Source organism: Platalea leucorodia, assembly GCF_965183815.1.
Source record: "Platalea leucorodia genome assembly, chromosome: 13".
Classification (NCBI taxonomy): Eukaryota; Metazoa; Chordata; class Aves; order Pelecaniformes; family Threskiornithidae; genus Platalea; species Platalea leucorodia.
In genome coordinates this window covers 9,765,911-9,780,330 of record NC_138835.1, presented here as the reverse complement: position 1 = coordinate 9,780,330, position 14,420 = coordinate 9,765,911, and the positions used below count along the sequence as shown (strand labels likewise).

Below are 14,420 nucleotides of genomic sequence, written 5' to 3'. Positions count from 1 at the left end.
ACTTCCTACCATCTGTACACCAAACTTTCAGCTTTATGTTAAATAGACATTAATCCCATGCTTGTATACTTAGATGGAGGCATGAGATAACACATATGTTGCTCTTGAGACGCACTTCCCCCCTCACAATTTGTGCTTGCGACTGTAATGGAAATACATATTAAAATATATGTTTCTGTTCTTGTATTTGGCTTTTCAATGCCACCCACAATTCCCAGTGCCTGCATATTCTGGCTTCTCACATCCCACTTGTCCGCCGTGCTCTGAATGCTGCCTGCTACTTAAAGTCCAGCTGGCCAGGGTTTAACCCTTAACTTTCAAGATCCTCTCCCAGGCTCGCTCTCAATCAGCCCTGTTCAGCTCCACAGCCACGGACAGGATACTGCAAAGCATCCCCGGCAGCTCTCCAGGGGCTGGATCCCACCCAATGTCAGCACCGCCAGGAGGAAACAGCCAGCACAGTAACCGGGGTGCTCCCCCTCCACCTTCCCCTGCCATGAAGAGCTCATCTCACCCCTTGCCATAGTTTTTCAGCAGTCAAACCTTCGCGAAGAGACCAAAGCAGAGGGGAGCGGGACAAACATCTGTGGAGCAGAAAGCTGAAGGTCCTGAAGCAGGCTCTGATGCGGGGAGGCAAGGGTTAGCATGTGCCTTGGGGTTACTTTCCTAGGATCAGACAAAAGCCTGGAAAGCAAAAGGCATAAAACCCAAATATAAGTAGGTAGCACTCAGACCAGCTAAGAACCATCCGCAGAGACTGTAGTTATCCCAGTCACAACGGAGGATACCTGACAGTCACCTTTAAACATCAGTACAGAGAAAACTCTTCCAGCTCATGGCTATTTCATAGCAATGATAAGGGCTGAGCTGTGGGGATGGTGCAAAGGGTCTATGTGTTTCATGAAGGTATCTCAAAGGGAACAGACGTGCTGAAATCAAAGAGCACTTACTAGCTGAGCCATTTCTTGTGTCCTTCAACTGTGGTGTCTCCTTCAGGCCACCTACCTGCCTGCTTTTCCCAACAAAACTGAAAAGATTGGCATGCTTTTAGGCTCCCATGATACACTGAACGCATTAGGCCTGTAAGTCTCATTTTCTGCAAAATCTCTGCAAGCATGCAGACAGACCCATTAGCATTCACCATGTCTCACATTTGCATTGCAAAGGGGAACTGGTGCACCCAGCACTGGCAGACCAGTGCGTGCCTCATGGCCTTCAACACACACAGACACACACAGACACACACAGGAGCAGAATCCTACTGGCACTAAGGTGCACTGGTGCCAAGAATTTGGCTGTGGTCCAGGAAAGGAAAAATTTAGTATTTTAAAATCCTCTTAGGTCTGTCACTTCACTAAATTATTCTGCAAGGCGCTCTCTTTCATTAACAACTCCAAAGGCTGATTTTCTCAATACTTTTCGCTCTTCCGGAGGTCACCAAGGGAGCACAGGTCTCAGTTGCACAAGGATGCTGTACATCATGCTTCAGTTTGCAAACGCCGCATGGCCATACAACAAATCACGCATGTTCCACCACACGTAAATGGAAGTGCATCTGTGTGCTGTGGTTTTGTGAAAGGCTCCACATGCGTGAAATGACCTGACAAGAAATATAACCTCTGTAGTGGTGAATAAGGCTTCATCCTTAGGAATTATGGACTAGATTCTCAACTGGCATAAATCAAACACAGCTCTAAGAAACACCCAAGGAACAATATGTAGTGGCTGACAAAGGGTTGTAACATGAAATCAAAGAGGCAAACATGTAACCAGAAAACTGGTTATTGTTCAATCTCATTCTTTCCCAGCCCTGTATCACACACAGATGCCCCAAATATCATCTCCTCTCTTCTTTAAAAGCCACATACTTCTGTTCTTCCCAGGCCTACCTGCTCCTCCCACAAGAATTTAAAGTTAGCTACCAGTTTGACAAAAACACTGCAAGGTACTATTCCCCTTAGCATACAGCTTGTGCTCATATCTTAACAAGCTCCAAAAGAATCAGTATCTTGTTGCTCAAAACACCATGGAAAGACAGGAGAACTTGCATCAGCCCCTCCTGCGTGCGTCCTCGCCCTGCAAGCAGCGGTGCTGGGAAGAGCTGCACACCCAGCTCTCCGGCACCGACGAAGCCACCCAGCCCCACGCCAGGCAGCAGGGCAGACCCGCCATTTCACGCTCTGGAATGAATTCCTTTAATTTTTGTTTCGTTCTTTTCTAATGTTCGAAGTCTACTTTGAACACATGCAGACTTAGTATCTTATCAAGTTATTTTATTTTAGGAAAACACATGGCAGATTAATTTCCATTAGAAATGCACCAATTTAAATAGATCTTCGGCTGGACTTTCAAATTGTTCCTAATTAATGTTCCCTTTGAAATCTATCAACTTCGTTTTCTACTACCTAGCTTTTCTGCATTTGAATGTAAAACTAGTATTTCACGGAAAAGTCATTTTTGCATGTAGAGTCATTAGATACCACTTTGTTATCGGGCTCAATTTTTAAGCCAATTTTTTCTCCTCCTCTCTGAAGGACTGTCAGGCCAATAACTTTCTCCCCTTATCTTCCTACTCATACTGCTCTTTGGCACTGGTGTAATTTCTTTCCCACATTTCTTTACTCCTTGGCTTGATAGTTTTTAATGAGCCTTTCACACCTGTGGTTTTATCTAGTATTAATTCTGTACCCTCAGCTCCTCTCCCTGTTGTGCAGATCAGGTTTAACCACAGTGCAATTAGTGCTCCTCCACTAGCATAAAACCAGAACAAAGATTATGGTGCCAGGCTTTGTTTTCAATATAAAACTGTGTCAGTCATGATTAAAAGACAGTGCCTCGGTGACTGGTGCATACGCTAGTTCAGTGTCTCAGTCGGGTTTCTAGCAGACAATTTTCCCTAATCACAAACCCACTTAAAAACTTCTTTGTTTGCTGGTGATGGGAGAGGTGTTGACTGAACAGAACTGGAAATTGGGCTCAGCTTCACGAAGCTGCTTCTGGGGCAAAGCCGCTGGGTGTCATGACGTTAGTGCATCAGGGAAAAAAAAACTTTTTAGCTACAGCCCATCGGGGAGGTGGGTGAAATCTGGACATCCCAGCAGCTGAGCTGGTGTTTTTCACAAGCACCACGTTCCAGGGAGTACCAATGGAGAAACTGGGACATGACTTTCAGTTTGACAGGGAAGGTGTCTGCTGACAATGAACGAACCTCCCTGTGACTTCAAGCTTTGTTGGGGAAAAAAAAGACAAATTTTAAGTGCCACAGAAATAAAAATACTCCATCACTTCATTTTACCCTGTCACTCTAAACAAATGCAGTGCTTGTTTTTAAGACTATTTTTCAGATGGCCATACAATTTCTGAACAGAAAATCCACAGTGCCAAGCACTGACAGAAAAATCACTGCTTCTAGCTATTATCTAGTCATATGGAAAATATTTGACTGAGGAAATAAAGTCCTTCGTTGGAGAGCTTGAGTGATAAGCTGCAGGCAGAAAAAGCAGAATCAAATCAGTGTCAAACCTACATTCACTCCCAAGACATGCAAGCATCCTACTTGAGCTCAGTAAAAGTCATTTTGCCAACAGGCTTTGAGCCTGTTAAAAAGAAGTAGGAAGTACAATGAAAGGAAAAAGAGGATTTTTAAATCAAGCAGTGAACAGTACCAGAAGATGCCTACAACCTGCCCTGAGACTACAAACTCAGGAACAGCCAAGAAGCAAAATACAGTGACGACACCCTAGGCTTGTACTACAACAAGGAACATTTGGTTTGATCATTCCTACCAGGTAGAGTTCTCGGTGGCAAAGTCCTGTAGGTTTTGCACCTCTGCAGCTATATATGTTGCTTCCTAGGATCTCTGATCTTTCTTTCCCCAAAATCATGTTTATAGACCTCACAGTGTTTTAACACATCTCAAAAATGACTTTACGGAAAACAGGTTGCTTTCTTCCTCAGCTTTCCATTGTACTGCAACTAAACCCAAGTAGAACAATGGTACACACCACATCTTCGTGCCTTAACCCTGCTTCTGCTTACCAAATTCCCTGCAGAGCAACCCCAGACAGACACTAGGTTCCAAAGGTACCTAGACCATTGCAGCATTTAACAGGCTGTATTTTAAGCAGTGAGCACTGAACCAGGAAGAAAGAATTTAAGTCCAGCTGCAGGCAGTAGATCTACACTAAAGACAAATTTGTGCCAAACGTTTTAGATGTGAGTTACTAGTATCTGAATACTGCACCTTCCCTCTTTCATTCTGAAAGGAAGTTCTTGGACAGGAGCATCATTTTATGAAGCAGCACATAATGCTCACTGTAGTATATACAGCAGCACAGTTATCATGCCCTATTTCACAGCATTAAAACGAACTATTCTCCAAGCAGGAGAAATCTTCACATCAAAGATTCAAACACCACAGGCTTCGATGCTGCCAGAAGAGATTCTTTCAATTTTTGATATGCCTTTAAATAGTCCAAGATTTTACAAGTCGCAATGGAAAATGAATCAGACTGATTCCTGAAACAGGCAGAAGTCACTAAAAGAGTCCAAGCAAACGGCAGTTTTGAAAACCTAGGCATGGCAGACTTTTCACAGAGCCTGGCAGTAATCTGTGGAGTAGAGAATGCATTTCAAATGAATCAGTGCTTCTCTACGTGAATGCCGAAATGCAGCAGTAAGAAAGGGATCCCCGAGACCGACTGTGCACGTAAAGCACCCTTCAAGTTTGAACGAACTCCGAAGACGTAAGGCTCTCCCCAGCAGGACACGCACAGAGCAAACACCCCCTTCCACCCTCAAGTACTCACCCATTCTAAGTCTTATTTCTGCTACTGATTGACATGAAGAGGTTTTGTGCTCTCAGGCTGAAATTCTCCACTGGAGACCTAGGAGTGGGAGACAGAGCCTACCGGCGTCCTCTGCTCAGCTAACGCCTCCCCAGTTCTGTCCTGGAGCGGCACCAGGACAGCCAAACCCCTGGGCAGCAGAGGCACTGCAGCCCGTCCCTTTGGTACTGCAGGGCACCACGGCCTCCCCCACCAGTTCTTAGGGCACGGAAAGCCTGGGCAGACACTGAATAAAACATCCCCTTAAACGAGGTACAAAGGTTCCTTAAATCCTTATCAACACAAGACCCCAAATGCCAGATCATCTACACGGAAGCACTGTCTATAAAAATCTGTATAGCAGGAAACAGTATTCCTATAATACGATACTGTTCTGCCACTAGGCTTCATCTTATTCCTTAATTTCTACCCTTCCCACCCTTAACTATAGCCTTGCTCACACCGTGTGTTCGCTGCAGAAGCTATACATAAATTTTCCCTCAGAAGCTGGCCAAATTGATCTTACTCTCCCAAGACAGAGTCTCACTGTGCTCTGTCCTCCCAGCACGAAAACCGCTAGGCACAAGCAGTAACCAATACCAGAGTGCCATCTATAGCTATTTCACATGACTTCGCAGCAAAGCGGAGTAGAAAATGCACACGCGTGCTCCTTCCCCTTCCTGGCATTAGGAATGCCTCTCAGAGAAACTTCTGTCGTTAAGGTCTGGAGAATAAGAGAATTTAATCATAGCGAAAGATGTAACAGTAGCTGCCCTAAGAGGGGCTTTGCTTCTCCCGGAGTGAGAGGCGGAGCGTGGGGAATAAAGCCCCTCTCCCCACTCTCCCCTAAAAAGGAGAGGCAGAACATATGCATACAGCCCACTGATTTCTGCTGCGGTGGCCCAAAGCCAGCTTATAAAACAGGCCTGTTACAGCTATAAGAACACATCTTCTCATTTAATACTGTGCGAAAAGATGCTAGAACAGGTTTGCATTTTTAGGGCCAGGAACCAAGCATAAAGCAGAGATGGAAATGGCATTCTCCCCTCAGTGCACATCCCAGAACCGATACGTGAGCCACCTCCACCAGCTCTTTCCAAGGGAAACTGAGTTCCCGGGGAGGTGTTTCACAGCGGTGCTGAGCTAACCCCTCCGGACAGAAAGGCTTATGGCTAACCCCAGCAACGCAGCCTGAGGAAACGGGTTTTGAACAGGTGATGTGGCAGATGGCATCCTCGTCCCCTTCTGCTTCTGCCACGGAGTCAACCCATGCTAGCTGCGGCCAGTGAATCCGTACAGCCACCCTCCTCCTTGGGCACACCCAAGCACTGGTGCTGCCAGGCATGGAGAGAGCCGTCAGCAGCACTGCCGATTCCCTCCTCCATCCCTTTGGGGTCACAGCACAACCCTCTCCATGGGAATAATTACAGGCTCCGCTGCATGCTTGGCTGCAACGGAGAATACATCCAAAAAACCTAGCCAAACAAAACCACCATCACTTCAGAGTTAGACAGCCCTGCCTACACGTCCTGACCAAGCCGGCAAAGCGCTGTCAGGTGTCTGCTGGCTCCTAGTGTCGGGAATTGCCAAGGAACAGTTAGACAGCTCTTTCCAGGGGTTGTGTTCAGCATTCCCACCCAGCCACGCTCCACCTAGGCACACAGAGGGAATCTTCATGCCAGGACTCAGCTCTTCAGAAGATCCTCCGACCCTGTGCTAACAGGGGTGTCCAACAGGGTTCCTCTGTACCCTTTAAGGGACCACACAGATGCTTGTTATTAGTCAGCGAGCTTCTACCAGCTTCTGCGGCTCCGCTGTGGGACCACACGCACACCCACCGCTCCTGGTGGTGCAAGGGACACACACAGCAGACCACACAGGAGAGGAAGAGGCCTCTCCTCTCCATCACAGAGCTGCCTTGTGGGAAGGCTCACCATGAATATACTAGTTAGCATAAGTGCACTAAGACAGGTAAACAGGCTGCTGCTTTTTAGACTTGCTGGTTGGCAGCACGTATTTTGATTAACAGTTCATTTATTAGGGTTTGGGGTTTACACATACCACTGGCAAGGATCCACAACTGGGTCACTACAGAAGCTCAGTCTTGCCTAACTGGAAGGCAAAGCGCAGAGCAGAGTTTAACACATGTGCAGTGAGGGAGAGACGTGCAGAGATTGCTGCTTAGGTGAAGACAGTTCACCAGTACTGGCCATGCTCTAGAAAGCTGGTCTGTGAAAAATTCAGGTAAGGCAGTTAAATTAGAGCATGCTGCACACAAAGCTACAAAACAGATTTTACTTACTCTGGGGGAAAGCAACATTTTTCACTAAGGAGTTGATGAGCAGTTGTGGGTTGATTTTTCTTTTTCTTTTTTTAAAGCAGGTTGATGATGAAAAATCTCAGAACAGTATGACTATCATGAGAATGATTTCTAAAGCAGGAAGCATGACAGCCCCACACCCACAACAGCAGAAGCAGCTGCCACATGCAAGTTGTCAGCCACACGCTGCAGGTCTGATACTGCATTACTTAAAGCTACTTGGAGCTTCGACATTGTCTTCAATGCAGTGAACTGCACAATGCAGAATTAACTAAAAGCCCAGTATAAGAGATTAAAAACAAATGGGTGGCATTACCCAAGTCAGAAGGTATTTCACATCCTCCTCTCAAAGCAGGAACCGCTATGATAGAGCCCAGCCTGAACAGAAGTACCAGGACCACCACCACGTACACTCAGGATCTGCAGCACTAAGAAAGGATCCCACCAATAAGAAGTAACAGTAATTAAAACAATCTCTAATCTCATCTAAAAATCCCTGCAACATGACTTTAGTGCCTCCCAGATTCTGAATGTTGGAAGAGAATTTTTTTCTTGATGCTAAGAAAAAAAAAAAAATCAGAGCAGGTTGTTTCAATTTTATCTGGAACATTTCCACCTGCCCACCTCTTTTCTGCACAAAGCCTTTCCAAGTTCAGTGGAAGTCCATGGCTGGCTTTAAGCACAGGCAACATAGGAAGCTGCTGGGTGTCAGGAAGATTTCCATAGCCCCTTTGCCTCTGCTACTGCTGTGGAAAGCCAGACCCGCTGCTGCTAGCTGAGAGAGGATCGGGAGCAGGGGCAGCTGATTGTAGCGGTGGCCCAGCAGTAATCACAGCCTCTGACCCTGCTGATCCTCAGGGTGAGGAAACAGCAAACCCAGCTCTCCGGGAAGGCATCTGTGGCAGCATGGCCCAGATGGGGGAGGCATGTTGCCTGCATTTGGAAAAGCTTGGAGCAACTCTGCCTTACAAAATGGCAGAAACCAACTGGCAGCACCCCACTGTCCCTGAGCAAGGCAGTGTCTCCCCTGCTCGCAGGGACTCCTAAGGAGATGAGATCCTTTCTTTTGCAGAGGTCAGGGCAGCAGAGCAGCTGTTCCCAAAAAAGCAACAACTCACAGCAATGCCAGAGTCCCCATAGCCTGTCTCACACTGTGAAAGCAGCAAAAGCAGTGCAGGAGGGGAAAAACAAGGAACTGTAAGAATTGCTCCACTTTGGGCACTGCTATGTGCCATAAATTCCTGTTTACAGGTCAATTATCATCCCCACAGCTCTACGTGGACAGGCTGGTGTCACAATCGCCTTTCCTGACTTCGGCACAGAGCCTGGCTGCAGGCAGCTGCCCATCAGCACACCTCTAGTGCTACGCGGGTTACCTTGTCGCAGGGCTCTAGATTCCGATCTGAACCGAGGACCCATTACAGAGCATAAAATATGCTAAGATATTTTCAATGCAGAGAGCTTTCAGTGCTGTAAGGAACAGCCTTGCTTTCCACACATTAGCACATTGAAATCTGTCAAACAAAGCAGCTGATCTCTGGCTCTCCTACACCTCTTCTCAGATGGAAGAGCTTCAATTATGTGGCATGCCTGCAGGATTTGAGAGTTTAAGAGCTGCTGCCATATCAACATACTTCAACCTTTTGCCTTCCTCTAGGCACCGTGTAAGAAGATCTGATGTACGAGTCTGTTCATTTTCAGATGCTGGCTCAATGCAAAAGGTTGCCCTCGGAGTTTGTTTTTCACAGCAGGGGTGTAGGAGTACAAAACCAGAAAGCTACTTAATTACTTATTCCCTGCCCCTACATTTCAGACTGGCAAGACAAGTTAGAGAAAATATTTTCTAGGGGAATATCATCAACAGTAGGAAAAAAGTAATTAAAAGTAACTGCAATGTCCAATTTTACTTAATTTTATACAAGAGCTTTAAGACATTTACATACAATCTTTAGCCAAACACGACCACATTCCATGATTTTCAGAAGGACGCATGGAACATCCTTCACAAATAACACTCAGGGACATTTGTAGCCCAACTCAGCCGCTACTTAGATACCACAATAATGGCCATGCTAAAAGGCCTAATTAACTCCCACGGATTTCAGAGAAGTAACTACATTAGAGTCAAAAGAGGTACATCAACATGTTGCCTTAACTTGCAGTCACCTCCCGCTTTTCTCTCAGTCACTCTGGCAACACATCAATTATCACAATCCTCAGATTAGCTCCTGTTTCTAAACACATACTGGAAAGGTGAATCTTTTCCCCTAATAAGATTCTGCAGCATAATTAGCAACATGTACTAAACGCTTGCAATCCACAGTCATCTTCCAGAAAAAATAAATTTAAGGAGCTGTCGGTTCAAACTGTCAAAGCTAAACTACTTGACAGTCTATTGAACCTTTAAACTTCTGTTGAGCAAAAGACACATCAGACACACATATAGGTCTGTAATCAGAAATGTCAGACAGTAAGACTTATTTTATATGCACCAGAAACACATCAGCACAAGAAGCACAGCGGTGTAAGGTAAGATTTCCTACAAGAATATTTTAGTTACTTTGAGCCTGATTTTTATAATCATCCCTGGTACTTCCAGTAACCTCATCAGATTGTAAGATTAGAGGACCTGTAGAAATGGCACTTCAGGCATTTAAGCGTTCACCTGACATGCTTTAACACAAAGAACAAACGAAAAAAATAATCTAGTTTGGAACTTGAGAAATTATCCTGCTCCAGAGCTAGCAGGATGAAAAAGGAGCCAGAAGGCCTAACTCAAGTGCCAAAATGTACATCGGTCTTATCGCACATCTTCTGCGAGATGCAGCTTACATCAGGAAGCGAGTTAGAAAAAGCACATATGACATCAAGAGTCAAGGCTGGAAACCAATGTAGGTTAGCTCCACATCGCACATGGAACCTGCTCTCTAGCCCTGTCTGTTGCAGATTGCTCACATATTGGCTTACATGCTCTTAGGGAACAAACTGAGTCATGCTGCTAAGACTTGAAAATAAACGTTTTTAAAAAAGCTCTGCATTCTGCCGGCAGTACATCCAATTTCACAGAGCTGAGGCTCATGATACATACACACTTGCCCATTTGGCCCCCGAGATTACCTTTGCGCACCAACTCATTTCTGCATGCAAAAACGCAGTTGTGGAACAGACAGCTACATGCACTCAACTTTAAGAAAAGAGTTAAGCCTTTTCTTAAAGGCTTCTTTATTTTTAAATTCCTTCAAAACATAAATTAATTTAAACAAATCAGATGCAAAACACCTGCATTTTAAATTAGCATATATTTTACTGTATCAATCACAGCAACCTCATACAGTAAGATACACAAAAATAGAGCATGGTATCACTTCAATTCAACACAGTTTTGTACTACAGTATTCCATGACATATATACACAGGACTTTTCTTTTTCAAAGCAAGTATAGTCCCTGCTATGTTCACCGTAAAAATTACGTGGCATCACAGTTTTAGTTATTCACTGTAGTGTGAGTAGCCATATGGAAATTGAACTAGTGAACTAGAAGATACACTGTATAGCAGCCAAACAGGCATGACACTTCAAAAGATGAACAAAACCAAAATAACCACCGAAATGAAAACCACCCTTAGACTGTATTTTAATAGTAAAATTGGTTTTAAATTCTTCACTATATACATAATGTATCTACATTTGTGTCATATTTATATATATATATATATTTATAAAAAACCATACAAGATTTTGAAAACCTTAAAATCATTCACCTAAGCAATATTCACCCCAGCCTTCAGGGTCAGCAAGGCAATACTTGCCTACAACATTACGTTCCGTTGCAGTCGCTGGATTCAGAAATCTCCCCGATTGCTAAACACACGCCATTCACTTTGTTTCTTAGTGCAAACTGTACAGTAACTTATTGTTCTCAGCCCTCTGTAAGACTCAGGTTTCATCTTATTTCCATAAAACTTCTGACACCCATTTATGGCTAAAATTATTTTAGCTATTTTACAACGTTAGCCTATATAGTTTCCCCCTCTACCTACCTCAAGCCCTCCCCCCACCCAAAAAAATGTAAGACAAACGATCATTCATGCATGTTTCTGTCACACAGGGATCAATGGACATTTAAGTTTAGAAGCCTAGACTCTAACAGTGTTTAAAAAACCCCTAAGTGAATAATTGTAGTGCAAAGTGGACTACATAGTTTACATCTCAGCTAGAGTTCTTTACAGATATTTTAAACACATTTAATTCTGCACATCAGATTAGGTTGCCTGATAACTAGCTAGTTGGAATAAGGAAGTTAGAAGGATTCTTGTGGGTTTCCTTTTAATAAAAAACTAAAGCCTAGTCATAATCAGGTGTTGTTTGGGGGTCAAACTGTACAGAGCCTAGCACAGCAGAGTCCTGGTTCTCGGCTAGGGTTCCTATGTGCTACAGTAATACAGATAAATAATATTATCTGATTCACATCCATAACTGATGGGTTTACTTTAACAGGAGTCACAAATGAGCTCTGATTTTTAACCAGGCCAGTGCTTTACTTGCTGGACTACACTACAGACTTCGCAGTGGATTTGGAAGCAAGCATAACATTTATACTTACAATTCCCATAACCACAAAGGAAAAGCGTGCACTGAGAACCAAAATCCTGCAATTCTTAGACAAGACTCCACTTAGGCTAGTCATAGCCTTATCAGAGGGAAAAAAATGTCAGATTAAAAACCAAAAATTGATCAGAGCCAAGAACATCAGTCTGCCACAGTGACTATAATAAGCTATGAAATACAGTACAAGGAAAAACAAAAAGTCACCTCAACAAATAACCCAGAGAGACTTCATAGTTATAATGATTTTACCACTTTTAAGAACTCAACATATTAAATATTTATTAAAAATAAACTGTTTCCAAATTACCTATTTACAGTACAAAGAACAGTACTTAATACATGTGCAACAGAAAGTAAAGAAAATTAGTACTCATCTGGAAGGACAACACTCTAGGCATAATTTAAGTGACATGAATACAGGTTCACCTTTTTAAAATACCATACAGTAAAAACCAGTAGGATGATATTGGCAACACCAGAAAATAAAGCACGTATTGTCCAGATTCCGATTATATAAGCTTGAGATAAACAACCGGGAGATAAGGGGAGAAGGAAGAAACATAAAGACGAAAGGAAGAGATGCTGTGGTGTTTGCATTTTGGAGATCAAGAAATGCAGACACACTTCAAAAAATAGTCCTTGTTGGCAAAACAAGCCATTCACATATTTCTTGCACATTTTAAAGTCATACTTTATCAAAAACTGGCAGTAGCTTCATCACTCATAGAAAATGAGAATCTTAATTTTTAGATTTTATTTTCAAGCCTTGCGTGGTTTTATTTGGGCAAGGAGATGACTGCAATGTAATAGAAAGGTGCGATGTCACTTTTCTAAAATGCAACAGCTGCCAAGTTTTAAAGAAAAATGTGCTCTTCTCCCCCATTTAAATTGAAAAGTAATGATCATTTAGGAGTTACCTAAATTATAGCAGCATGAAATCTAATGTATCTGCAGCATCTGTGAAGCCACAAAAATCAAGAACTGGCACCTGATCACTGAACCATGGTTCCAAACATTTGGACATGTCATTTGTGTAAGAGGTCAGTGTATTTTCTTATCGGTGGAGTCAGTACATTAGTTAGGATAGCCCTTTCCCCTCCCCCTTTCCTTCCCCTCCAAAACAGACTAATCAAGTCTATCTATAAACTACATGGGACAGCTGGGACGATTTATAGTTTAACTGATTGTTAGGCATGAATCTGTGAAGCTCGCTTTTTCTACAGCAGGGATCGTAATAGTAAGCATTGAGGCAAGTGTCACATGAGACTTTTGAGCAAAACGTGCAAGTATTTGCAGCTCCAGATCGGTTACAAAAGCCGCAGCGCGAGGTGCCTGAAGGTTTGGATTTTGAACTGAATTGAGCAGCTCTCTCTTGACTCTGAGTCTGTGATGTGTACTGAGATTTCTCCCTTAAAGCAGACGCAGGAGACAAGCCATCGTTTGGAAGTGGTTTGATTGAGTAGGTGCTCTGTTTCACTGGTGGATATTCCTGCCTAGAGTTGAACAGATTGTCACACTTTTGGCAAACAGAAGTGCCACAAGGTACGCCACAGTTTTGGCACTTGAGGGAAGCTGTCTCTTTGGCTAGGTGGGTGCGTTTGTGGTAAACAGGGTTGGCATCATTTTTTAACACCCATACATCAGGCTTAATAGCTTCTTGTCTTTTAAAATTTAACATACTTCTAGAATCAGGATCAGTATATAAATCTAAGTCCTCTTGAGCGGAAAAATAGGAGCTGTAAGGGACATTTGTTCTTAGCATGCCGTTATGATGAGATGAAGTTGGCAAGAATTCATCTGAACACCCGTGTGGGGAGCTCGACATTGTCAGAAGAGAGGGTGACGGACGGATAATTTCATCTTTAATGTCGTCTTCCGCATCAACTAAAATTGGTTCTTTCCTGAGACTCAGTGAGCTCATCAACGGCGGTTTCTTACTTTCCCAATAATTATCATATGTGTCCACTGATTTAGAAGGCTTGCTCACCTTTGGCTTGAAATAATCTTTAGAGGCCCGTTCACTTGCTGATTTCTGGAGTACCATTCGTGCCATGGATGTGTTTAAGTTTTCTTTGCACTCTGCACGCCGTTTCATGGCTTCTGAGCAGCCTCGAACATCTTCATTGCTATTTTTTCGTTCATTTATGACATCAATCTCTGAATAACCTTTATCCTTCACTTGCAAGTGAATTTCAAGAAGCTGCTCACATTCCACTTTGGCCAAATAGAGTTCAAATGAAACCATTTTCACTTGAATGGCATCAACCTGCTCTTTGAGCTTATACATTGTTCCCAGTTCTTGGACATAGCCCATGTAGTTCAAAATCTGCCTTACATCATCTTCAGTTAGAGCAGACTTTACATAATAAACAAAGGGTCCAGTGTAGGTCTAAGGGGGGTGGGGGGGGAAATAAAAGGAAAACTAGGTTACAAATTCAGTGGTGGACTAGATGTTCAGATAATTCAGTGACAGATACTATATAATTAAATAGAATAATAACGACAGCGAACACATGCAACTCCCATGGCAAGATGAACTCCACTTCTGCATCCCTCCTGTTCAGCAGATGGAAATTCTGCATGAGGCAAATTCAAAGTAGGAGAGTTTTTATTCAAATTGAAATCCTGATTAGCATAATGTCCTCCCTGCTGATTTAAATCACTA

The 14,420-nt window shown here is 43.4% G+C and overlaps 1 protein-coding gene across 7 annotated transcripts in view; it reads right to left on the bottom strand.

The window, feature by feature from the left end:
• SPATA2 (spermatogenesis associated 2) overlaps positions 1-14,420 on the bottom strand; it is a 49,394-nt gene that overhangs the window by 29,850 nt on the left and 5,124 nt on the right. The window contains exon 3 of one of the 7 annotated variants that reach the window (XM_082325894.1): positions 10,374-14,144. The exons of the other annotated variants lie outside the window; for them this stretch is intronic. Coding sequence (XP_082182020.1) covers positions 12,891-14,144 — 1,254 coding nt within the window. The 3' untranslated portion in view covers positions 10,374-12,890. Of the gene's footprint in view, positions 1-10,373; positions 14,145-14,420 lie in introns of those variants that run through there. 7 annotated transcript variants of the gene reach the window in all.